Source organism: Ornithodoros turicata, chromosome 7 (genome assembly GCF_037126465.1).
Source record: "Ornithodoros turicata isolate Travis chromosome 7, ASM3712646v1, whole genome shotgun sequence".
Lineage (NCBI taxonomy): Eukaryota > Metazoa > Arthropoda > Arachnida > Ixodida > Argasidae > Ornithodoros > Ornithodoros turicata.
Genome location: NC_088207.1, coordinates 12,512,590 through 12,524,379, shown reverse-complemented (window position 1 = coordinate 12,524,379; position 11,790 = coordinate 12,512,590). Strand labels below are relative to the sequence as shown.

The following is an 11,790-nucleotide window of genomic DNA, read 5'->3' as shown; positions in this document are numbered from 1 at the left end:
TTGTGCAACACCGGTGACGTAACGAGGAACCGAAGAGCGGTCCGTACAGTTACACCATCGGCAGGGAAATATGCGCGGGAGAGGAGGAACGCGGAAGAGACATTTCCAGCGCGCGCGCCACGCAGAGTGGAGCGATTTCGTCCGGAAAAAATTGTAGCATATTAGTTTCTCTGCGGGAAGAACAGTTTCCATCGAAAAAAAGTATGGGGGTTCGGGAAATTTCATAGTCCCTTTAAGGGCCTGGTGCTTTGAAGGGCAGATCTCCTTCGTCGGTTCCATTTCAGACTGTTCCTGCGGTTTGCGGGCCAGTCTGAAAAGGCGCTTCAGGCTGCCGGTTTCCCGAAGCGAAATGAGCACAAATAACCTGTACAGTTCTATAGGAATGAAGGTGTTATATTAGGACTAAGCAAAGTTGTAGAGCGAAGGAATTGGCGTGGCTGCCAGCAGAACACTTCGTCTTCGATCGAGCGAGAATGAGCAACGCCGAAACAAATGAACGACAAAGAGGTATGTGTAGCTTCACGCGCATTGCTTCCTTACTGCTTACTGGGTGACTATGCGAGTTTCTGCATCATATATTTTCAAAAATGACCAATATAGCTACGAATTATGAGAAGGATCAAGAAGATGCAAATGCTCCAAATGCTGAGCATCTACCACCTGACTCAGACCTCGCTCCAACTGGACAGAAGGAACACAAGAAGTACAAGAAGAAGAAACGCAAGCACGAAGGAAACAAAGAACAAGGTCCAGTCGAAGACATCTTCTTGACAGCAAGGCCGGAACAGTCCATGCCAGTTACCCATCCCGGGAGTGCAACAAGCGCAATCCTCAATGGGGCGGCTCTTCCTCCCGAAGTAGAGCCTACAAGTGGACCTGTTCCCACTGAACCTTTTAGTGATAGCGCTGCTGACGAGGCTCAAGGTCAAGACATACAAGAACCGACTGCTGTGGCCCATGAAGAAACCATTGAGCGCAAGCCATCGAAGTGCGACGCCTCGCCAGGTAGGTGATTCGGAAGCGTTGTTCTATCCCGGGCGTATCGTGGCTGAGTAGCGTATCATAGCTTTCAGGTAGCTGCAATTGATGTGGAGTACGTTGTGTCTTTTTTACTTCTAAACTGGTCAACTATCTTAAACAAGCCATACCATTTGTTATCAGCAATTCCAGTGTCCGTTGCACCACCTTGTGACAAGTTCTCCAGTCGGCATGACCAGGACGAAATGGACATAGGCATGGACATTGTGTTGCTGGTCACCGCCCTTATCACTTTCATTGTATGGCTGATCTTTCTGTCACAGGAGAAACAACCCAGTGAGAAACACGCCACGAATGGGACGAAGTCCACGCATGAGTAACATTATCGATCTGCTACAAGCAACAATATTCTATCGCCAGTCAACTGAAGAAAATGCACCCTTGGATGAGAACAATCATTCATCACGGGACTATTGCTTCCGTAGAAAATACATTACATTACAAAACCGGCTGTCTGCTTCTCCCTACTTAGAACTTTTAATGTCGCATTAGCAGCTGGTTATTTATAATTGATTCTACGCCCAAATACTTTCGCTGCCGTAGACTTCCGATTGGAAATAAAAATTGCTAAATACTGAGCATACAAGTAGGACGCAAGCGAGCTGGTGTATTCTGCAGAGGATGACATTCCTTGAGATAGAGGAAGACAACGACGAACAAATCTTGTTGACGTGTTCTTGTTCGTCGTTGTCTTCCCTCAATCTCAAGAAATGTCATCAGCTCGTGCTAGATACGTTTGACCTCATAACTGTCGTAAGTTACTTTCCAATCGCAGGAAATAGCGAAGTTGCAATCAAACTACGATCGCGTATCGAACAGAACAAGGCATACAGCGGAACCGCGGAGTTTTCATGCCAGATACTCTCCAACTCAGACTCTGCGCAATCCGTTAGAGGGTGCGTCCCCACGAGGAAAGAAGTGCATTGCCAACAGTAGTACGGGACAAGCGTAATGTCTGCCCACATCACATTGCCTTCACTGGGATCGCAGCATGCACCTGCGCATATTTCTTACATGCCACAAAAATTTCCTACTCGCCCCTAGAGTACAAGGGAGCAAAACACTTTCTAACACTGAGGGACATACGTCTCATCAAATCGCAAGCATGTGCAACAACTTCAGGGCACCTAACGTTACAGAACAGATATGCCTTCCTGTCAAACATTGCGTTTTTTTTTTTACTTGACCTGCCGCTTACATTGTCGTATTAGCACGTCTGTGATGAGCAATACTAAGTGCCACTCACAAGTAGTACAACTATACACTAGTATACATCTATACACTAGTAGTACTCACATACAAGTAGTGAAGTACTCAAGTAGTATACTTGAAGTACATTTCTGCGCAGTTGTACTTTACTTTAGGTACATTTGAAATCATATGATCTGTACTGTACTTTGCCATCCAGTACTCAAGTACCCAAACTTCCAGACAAAAAATCACAAAAGCGCTCAAATGACAACAAGCAAACGAAAACACACAGATAGCTTTATCTGTGCCTTTTCGTCTTCTTGCAATCATTTTAGCGCTTTTAGTGGGATGCAGTACCAAGAGTCCCAGTTTGACATTTTACCAAAAAACTATATTTGTGCATTTAAAGTGCATCGTTGTTGAGAGGCTCGGAATGTAGAAAAAGTATCATGCTTCCAGATTTATGTTAGACGAATAGCACTCAAAGACACGCACACATTATGACAGTGCAACCAGTAGCACCGGATGACTCGGTCAATTGTCATTTCAGTTCTTCCAATGCATGGCTGTAGTGCTATTTATATTGATTCATTCGTGTTGGCAAGTAAAAATGATTCTGTATCACACTGTGTGATTGGATTACATGATGAAGTAAAGTAATACTCTAAAAGACACACGCTTTCTTTTTTACATTTTACGTTTTTTTAATTGGTTACATGGATTACATTGCTGTCGTATCAAAATGAAGGCTTCTATTGTGCTTCACACTGTTGTTCATATACTTTTTTTAGACATCTTTATTTCAAAAAGCAGCAATTAATGCCCAGAAGTGCATAATCTCATAATCTCTGTCGGCTTGCGCCCTTCCCTCCCCCCCTGCAATTTCCTCGCCTTTTATACCCGAAGATTAGAACCGGTATAATGCTATTCTGTGCAATAATAGCATAGCTGACTGACTGCCTCTGTACATGTAACTGCAAATTAAGCCATCTGATTGAGTTCATATTCATGAGTTAGCATTTATCCAGTAGGACTTTATGGCGTCATACCATTTGCTAAAAAAAGCAAGACACAGCTATTAAGCAGTGAAATGCAAAGTGATACAAATTAAGTTGGCAGTGTATTTGATGTACAACAACAACAACAACTTTATTTGAGATGATGAATGGGGAGTTTCATCTCCACGGGTTATAATCTACCGAAAGAAAAAAAAAAACTCTGTTGAAGGCAAAGTATCGGAAGTATTTTGCTTAGTAATTTGTAATTTAGTTGAACTGCTTACTGTAGCACGGACGTATTCGCTCGAATGACACGACCGATTCGAGTATTGCGCATGCGCATTACGAGTCGTAGGACGCGCGATTTCTATGGAACCACCACTCGCTCTGAGTTCTTTTATTCCGCAGCTACGACCGCTTGGCATCGTGAAGCAAGATGGCGACTGTGTGCACAAGCTGAATTACAGTGCATGTTACAGTGGAATCGCCAGATGTTTACCGTTTCGAACCCCCTCTGCGGGAAGTTGTTGGATGTAACGACGTACTGAGTAGACATTTCACACGCTTCAACGTCCAATATTGGCGTGCTGCTTGGGCACAGTCCAATGTCAAATCCAGCCCACCAACGCTCTGCCCCCTGAAAGCTCTTCTGACCTTTTTTTTTCCACACCGTGGGACCTCGGCCCTCACTTTGAGGTGACTCATCGTTCGAAGTGAAGCTGCACTAATATGGCATGGCCTTGTGGCCATCGTAAGATGCTGCTAGTGCAGCACATGGTGAGATAATAGATGTCTAAACATGCATAGGACGAAACTTGGTGGCTAAGGCTACATGTAAATGTATTATAGACGTCTAACAGTCTATACATTATTTAGACCTGTACAGAGCAGTCTACTAGACATCGCTCAGACGTTTCGCAGTCGACATCTAAGTTTTGACGTACAATAGAGGTATCATTTCTGAACATACAGTAGGCGTCTAATTTTTTATGTATAACAGCTGGGTAGTTGTAGACCATATTGAAAAAGAACTGTACATGGCCACACGGATGATGTTTTGAACTTACATGCCTTGATCTATAGGGCTAATATGGTGCCATGCGTAGTGTGTCACACATCCTGTATCATGTGATGTAAGACCTGCCAGAAGCAATATTGCCACGAATCATCTTCGAGAAACTTCCAGGGAAGGCACGAAACGGTACATCTCATCCCGGCGCGTGCTGAAGAAGCAGCGAGAAGCTTCCAGACACATCGCCTGCTCTCTGGCAAACGCACGTGCTGTTTCTAGACTTTTCGGTGCGACGCTTAAATGCTTGTGCGCTCCAAGCTGGAGCATTCATTCTTTGGACTCAGTTGTGTTCAGAGAGCTATCACTCTTGTGTTTTGCTACCAAGTAGTCTAATAAACCGTTCGCTGTTTATTCGACGACTCGCCGACCCATTTCGCTTCGTGACAATATAGAATTCGATAGAGTTCAGACATCTCAAGTGAAACATGTTTAATCCCATATCAGGCCACAGGGTACATCCAAACACATAAGATGGTTTTTCACATCCTGCATAAATGTCCCTGGAAACAATCTAGGCCCATGTGAGATGAACCGATAGGGCGTGTATGTCCATTGTTGAAATGTACTATGAGGGAACAACATAGGCCTCGGTGGCTCAGTCGGTAGCGTGTTCGCCTTCTGATCGCGGGTTCGAACACGGCCGAGGACGCCAGCAACTTGGGGGCAGGGTAAAAGTTGCTTAGACACGCGGTCTTCCGCGAGGGACGTTAAATACGGGGTGCCGTGTGATGAGCTTTCATCGCACGTTAAAGAACCCTCAGGTGTGCAAAAGCAATCCACAGACCGACCGCTGTGGCGTCGCTCATGATCTCAGTTGTCTCGCGACGTAAACCTCCAATTATTATTTTAAAAAATCGAATAACCCGTTCGGTAGTTCTCAGATATGAGCGCATTATCATTACCCACGTGTTTATCGCGACAATGCAACTGGTATTGCATCGCACACATATCAAGGAACCATCAGCGTTACAGACGTGTCGTCTGCTCCGCGTGCACTCGTACTGCACTTTCTATCCAGCAAGTGCAGCCTGGCCGTGAACTCGTGCAGAACTAGTGCTGCACCGTAACAAAACGAATACGAGAGTGCAGAAGGCACGAGCGGCGCTGACAAAACGAATAGAGAAGTGCTGCACCGCCTGAACTAGTTCAACGAGTGCAGCCAAATCGAAGATACCTGCTGTTCAGGGTTAACTCTAGCAATTTTTGGCCCGGAAGTTATGACCTCATTTCCGCTACTCTAGTCAACTCTGGCTATTTTTCGCCCACTTCGAGTAACTCCGAGTTGCCAGAGTTGAATGAAAAGAAAAAAAAACAACAAAAAAGCACGCTTCATATGTGAGGTTTTAAAGGATTTTGGGTGAGGGATTTACGCGATATCCTCAATATCCGTCGTCTGCTCTGGTCGCACGTTTGCTCCAATTGCGTGCGAAGTATGACGTTGTTTGAGGTGAAATTCTCACCATTCTGAATGTTATCGGCCGGGTAACGCACCCGCACCAAAGTTTCTGAATTCATGAGCTGCAAGGGCTGTATCTTTAAATGGTGCAACGTTGGTGCTAGGACATTGAAATCTGACGAGAACACTACACGTCTCGGTGCTACGTTTGGGAAAGTGTCAGAGCTGTCGCTTGGCTCGGTCTTGAACGCGACTCGGACACCGCTGAGGTTTGCCGCCAGAGAAAAGCCGAGGAGGACCATAACGAAGCAAGAGGTGCGTGCACTAGAGGCGTTCCTGTCAGATAACAACGTAACATTACCGCAGTCTTCTTAGCGCAGGCATTGCGAAACTTCGCAGTGCTGATATTCAAGGCATCAAGGCGGGATGTGAACTTCGTGGACGTTGCAAGCTTGCAAACATCGTCTGTATGCGTAGATGTATAGCTGATCTTGGTGCAGTAAGGAAAGAGCACACCAGAAAGCCCTAACCAGAAATATTCTCACCTGTCTATGCGTCACACATCTTAGTGTTACAAAGCTAGCGCCTTGTGCAGCGGTGCTGACGCTACCATACCGCCTTGAAAGAAATGGACGAGGAAGAGGTATGTGTAGCCTCACGCGCATTACTTCCTTATTACTTACTGGTTGTGTCTACGAGTTGCTGCATCATCAGTACAGCTATGAATGATGAGAAGGATCAAGATGATGCAAATGCTACAAATGCCGAGCATCCACAGTCGGATTCAGATGTCGCACCACCTGGACAGAAGGAACACAAGAAGTACAAGAAGAAGAAACGCAAGCACGAAGGAAACAAAGAACTAGGTCCGGCCGAAGACATCTTCTTGACAGCAAGGCCGGAACAGTCCATGCAAGTTACCCATCCCGAGAGTGCAACGAGCACAATCCCCAATGGGGCAGCTCTTCCTCCCGAAGTAGAGCCTACAAGTGGAGCTGTTCCCACTGAACCTTTTAGTGATAGCGCTACTGCCGAGGCTCAAGGTCAAGACATACAAGAACCGACTGCTGTGGCCCATGAAGAAACCATTGAGCGCAAGCAATCGAAGTGCGGTGCCTCGCTAGGTACGTGAATCGGAAGTGTGTTTCTGTGCTGGGCGTATCGTTTGCAACTTTCCAGTCGCTGCAATTGATGTAGAGTTACGTAACTACGTTGTGTCCCTTTTAGTACTGAACTGGTCAACTATCTTAAACAAGCCATACATAATTTTGTTATCAGCAATTCCAGTGTCCATTGCAGCACCTTGTGACAAGTTCTCCAGTCGGCATGATAAGGACGAATTGGACATAGGCATGGAAATTGTGCTGCTGGTCACTGCCCTTATCACTTTCATTGTATGGCTGATCTTTCTGTCACAGGAGAAACAACCCAGTGAGAAACACGCCACGAATGGGACAAAGCCCACGCATGGGTAACATTACCGATCTTCTACAAGCAACAATATTCTATAGCCAGTCAACTGAAGAAAATGCACCTTTGGATGAGAATAATCAGACATGACAAGACTATTGCCTCAGTGGAAAACACTTTACATTACAAAACCAGTTGTCCGGTTTTCTGGAATTATAACCTTTAATGTCGCATTAGCAGCTGGTTACTTATAATTGATTTTACACCCAGCACTTTCGCTGCCGTAGACTTCCGATTGGAAATAAATCCTGATCAATACTGAACATACAAGTTCGATGCAAGTGAGCTGGTATATTCTGCAGATGTATGACATTCCTTGTGATTATCGTCAAAGCAAATCGTTCAATGGGCTTCATGGTTCATCCGAGCTGGGATGGCAACGGAGATATGGTCGAATGTTATTGTCTAGCCTGTGAGCCGGATTGGATGACCATAATCCACCACAACGACAGCGTCTCAGATGCTCATATTGAATAAATACTTCTGGAGGGTGTCTTCAATGTCTTGGCAAGAGCAAGGTCTCCAGTCAGAAGACTATCGGAATCCGAACAAATAACCGCATTTTTAGAGAGGGAAAAACGAGGAAAACTTTCTATACATGCAGTCATCCTCAGAGATAGCGTAGCACTTCTGCGCTTCCATCGTCGACTGTGAGGGGGATGTTGAAAAGGAGTCCGATGGAAAGGATGTGTGCACTTCTCCTATTGGTTGCGTTTTGCTTAGTACGCAATTGGTTGTTTACTACAAAGAACAGGCTTCGCTACATAGAGGTTTTCCCCCATCTGAGTTCCTACCTTGTTGCTAAAAGTCATTCATACAATGTGGGAGGAGAGGATGTGATATGATAATGAGGATGTGCCACGTTTAAAAACGAAGATTTGGTTCCCAGAGCATCACTCGACTTAAAACCAAGATGTCCAATGATAGTGGTAAGTTATTGTGGGTTTTGCATTCAAGTTAGTTTTCTTAAGAAACTTTTTTTTCTCAGTTTTCTCGAGTTCATCTCTTCCAATTGAAGATGAAGCCAATGGTGATGATAGTGGTAAGTTTTTGTGCTTTTCCCCCTCAACTTAGTTTTCTTAAGAATGTTGTCTTCCTCAGTGTTTACGATGAGTCCGGCGTTGTTCTTTGACGACGGTATGGAAATAGCGAACATGAAAAGCGAGAAGTTCCTCTCTTTTTCAGTACCTGAATCACCTACACCGAGTTGTATGTATTAATGATATTTCATAGATTTGATTTCATTTGAGACGACTCGGTTGGTGCGAGCGATAACATAAGTATGTACCAGCATATGACTTTGATTGGGTGATATTAATTGCAACTACCTTTTAGATAATCAGTGGGTACCACCACCACCGGAAAGTGAGTATAGTTATATGGTCCTGTTACCGAGTTTGTTATTAATTGCAACTATATTTTTTCAGACTCAGCATTTACCTCTCAAAGTATATATTATTGAATCTTGGATGTTGTTATTAATATTCCGTTATCTCTCAGATTATAGAGATCCAATGGCACCTCATTTTATGTATTATTGTGTGAAGATGTAGATGATATTAACAGTTGCTCTCTTTGTTTTCAGATTACCCAGGCCACCACATGCAGTGTACGTATTAATGGACGTTGGATGTCTTATTAATATTAGGTTCTCTTTCAGATTAGAGAGACCCAGTGGCAACATCGTTTTATGTATTATTCTATGAAAATGTAGATGATATTAATAGTTGCTGTCTTTGTTTTCAGATTACCCGGGCCACCCCATGCAGTGTATGTATTAATGAATGTTGGACGTTTTATTAATATTAGGTTCTCTTTCAGATTATAGAGGTCCAATGGCACATCATTTTATGTGTTATTGCATGAAGACGTAGATGATATAGTAGTGAATATATAATAGTAGTGATATGATAGTAGTAATATATATAATAGTATAATAATAGTGAATAAACTCTATACAGCACCATCACTTATTTGTTGTTACCTTCGTCGTCTTCGCTGTTGTAATGTACCAACCGGCCATCGGCTGTTACGGGTGAGTGGCAACACTTTTCTATCACTAACCAATGCACGATAAACTGCACGAGTGCAGAGCCCAGGCAACGCCCAGTAAAAACTCATCGACCGTTCATGGAGCTTTTATTTATTTATTTTTTTTGCCTAGGGGCCACGCGGGCCGCCACTTGACACCCCTGGAATGTAGTAAAGGAACTGTGTGGAATTGTACTGGACCAAGGTGGGGGAAAATGACAGTTACGAGGTCAATAACCCATTTAGCAAGTAGCAGATTACAGATTGAGGGAAGACAGCGACGAACAAGAAGCAACAGGGCAATAGGACTTGCTCGTCCTTGTCTTCTCTTATCTCGAGGAATGTCATCTCTAGATTACACCAACTCGCTTGCATCCAACTTCAATGTTCTGTATTAGCAAGGTTTATTCCCAATCAGAACTCTACGACAGCCAAAGTGCTGGACATAAATTCAATTACAAAATAATCAGCTGCTAATGAAACATTAAAAGTTCTAATTTGCGAAATGCAGACAACTGGTTTTGTAATCTAACGTGTTTTCCACAGAGGCAATGGTCACGTCATGACTAATTGTTCTCATCCAAGGGCTTCTTTTCTTCAGTTGACTGGCAATAGAATATTGTTGCTTGTTACTGGTTATTCATGCGTAGACTCCGTCTCATGCGTAGACTCCGTCTCATTCGTGGCATGTCTCTCACTGGGATGTTTCTCCTGGAGTGACAGAAAGATCAGCCATACAATGAAAGTGACAAGGGAGGCGACCAGCAACGCAAAGCCTATGTCCATTTCGTCCTGATCATGCCGACTGGGGAACTTGTCGCAAGGTGCTGCAACGGACACTGGAATTGCTGATAACAAAAGGTATGGATATTTAAGATGGTTGACAAGTTTAGCAATAGAAAAGACACAACGTAGCTACGGAGCTCTGCATCAACCGCAGCTACTGGAAAGATGCAAACGATACGCCCAGGACAGGACAATTCACGTACCTGGCGGTGCATCACACTTGGGTGGCTTGCCCTCAATGGTTTCTCTATGGGCCACAGCAGTCGGTTCTTGTATGTCTTGACCTTGAGGCTCGGCAGCAGCGCTATCACTAAAAGGTGCAGTGGGAACGGCTCCACTTGCAGGCTGTACATCTGGAGGAAGAGGTGCCCCATTGGAGGTTGCGCTCGTTGCACTCCCTGGATGGGTAACTTGCATGGACTGTTCCGGCCTTGCTGGCAGGATGTCTTCGGCCGGACCTATTACTCTGTCTCCTTCGGGCTTGTGTTTCTTCTTCTTGGACTTCTTGGGTTCCGTCGGTCCAGGTGGTGCGAGACCTGGAGCAGGTGGTGGAGGCTGAGCATTTGTAGCGTTTGCATCAGCTTGATCCTTATCATTATCCGTAGCTATACTGCTCATTTTTGAAAATATATGAAGCAGCAACTCGCAGACTCAACCAGAACGGAAGCAATGCGCGTGAAGCAACATACTCTTCTTTGTCGTTTATTTGTTTTCAGCCGGTAGGATAGAGTCAGCACCGCTGCACAGGGCGCTGGCTATGTAACACTCAGCATGTGATGACGCATAAAGAGGTGCGGAGAATTCTGATTAGGGCTTTCTGGTATGCACTGTCCTTCCTGTACCCAAATCAGCAACACACCAACTCACACAGACGGTCTTTTGAGGCTTTCTACGTGCATAAAGTTCACATCCCGCTGTATTGAGTAAAAACAAGCAGCTAGAAAATCAAACTGAAACCGAAATAAAGGAAGCTTCATGTGGCCCGCTGGGGTGCGCTTCGAAGTGACCTAGAGGATACGTTCCTAAAGAAACCCTTGTGTAGGTTATAGTCACGTGACCAGGTTGTACGACGTGATCCACTGGGGTTTGGAACGATGCAGTGGGTCAACATGCTCGGCTTACAGGCGTGATTACGGCTGTCAAACGAGAACGACTAGAAGGATCAAATAATCACATTTTGCTGGCATACTGAGTTGTTGGAAATAAACGATTACAAGAAAAGGACTTCTCTTGTTTGGAATTGTTCCTGCAGTTTGCAGCCGACATGACTGCAAAGTGCACTGTAAACAATATTCAGTGAAAAAAGGGAAAAGTCTTGCCAGCTGTATGAATTGTGAAGGCCATAAAAAAGACGGGAAAGTGTTTTCAAGGTATGTATATACGACACAAACTCGTGTAAATCACATGTCGTTGTATTCCGACATTACATTTTCAGCCCACCTAAAAGACGATACCAAGCTGTTATTGTTTAATGATTCCCCGTCTTTATGACGAGGTACTGTATTATAGAAACAGGCACGAGCATGAGGCTGTGCTGCCTGGGGTTTTTCCTGGGTTTTCCTCAGACGCTGTCAGATATATGTCGGCACAGTTTCCTTAGAAGTCGGCCCAGGACGCACATTCCCCCAGGGCGTCAGTCGTGACGTTGCCCACCTCTGTGAGGCCGACAACGGCGAGCCTCCCCGGCCTTTCACCAGAACCACCACAAGCATGTAAAAATTACTGTCTATTATTTTGGGGAATCGTGTTTTCATATATTCAGTGCAGTGCAGTGATTTCCTGTCGAACTGCAGCTTGCAACGTTCCTG

The 11,790-nt window shown here is 44.7% G+C and overlaps 2 protein-coding genes across 3 annotated transcripts; one reads left to right on the top strand and one right to left on the bottom strand.

Annotated features, from left to right (window-relative positions):
• Window positions 1-508: 508 nt before the first annotated feature.
• Window positions 509-1,478, top strand: LOC135399551 (uncharacterized). The gene is made up of 2 exons (XM_064631291.1): window positions 509-1,005; window positions 1,162-1,478. Exons 1-2 carry the CDS (start codon window positions 588-590, stop codon window positions 1,356-1,358), a joined length of 615 nt encoding a protein of 204 aa, XP_064487361.1. The 5' UTR covers window positions 509-587; the 3' UTR covers window positions 1,359-1,478.
• An 8,103-nt stretch (window positions 1,479-9,581) lies between these two features.
• On the bottom strand, window positions 9,582-10,726 carry LOC135399549 (basic proline-rich protein-like). Of its 2 annotated transcripts, none has more exons than XM_064631289.1 (2): window positions 10,186-10,726; window positions 9,582-10,044 (listed from the first exon to the last, which is right to left on the bottom strand). In XM_064631289.1, exons 1-2 carry the CDS (start codon window positions 10,598-10,600, stop codon window positions 9,833-9,835), a joined length of 627 nt encoding a protein of 208 aa, XP_064487359.1. In that variant the 5' UTR covers window positions 10,601-10,726; the 3' UTR covers window positions 9,582-9,832. The 2 variants fall into 2 exon arrangements, with proteins under 2 accessions (XP_064487359.1, XP_064487360.1); XM_064631290.1 differs by having other exon boundaries at window positions 9,582-9,907.
• Between the last annotated feature and the right edge of the window lie 1,064 nt (window positions 10,727-11,790).

What these genes read in the sequence shown, in the direction of transcription:
- LOC135399551 (XM_064631291.1), top strand. Translation starts at nt 588, where the DNA reads ATGACCAATATAGCTACGAATTATGAGAAGGATCAAGAAGATGCAAAT. An exon ending in GAAGTGCGACGCCTCGCCAG is followed by an intron (nt 1,006 to 1,161) that starts GTAGGTGATTCG and finishes ATTTGTTATCAG; the next exon opens with CAATTCCAGTGTCCGTTGCA.
- LOC135399549 (XM_064631289.1), bottom strand. Translation starts at nt 10,600, where the DNA reads ATGAGCAGTATAGCTACGGATAATGATAAGGATCAAGCTGATGCAAAC. An exon ending in CAAGTGTGATGCACCGCCAG is followed by an intron (nt 10,045 to 10,185) that starts GTACGTGAATTG and finishes TTTTGTTATCAG; the next exon opens with CAATTCCAGTGTCCGTTGCA.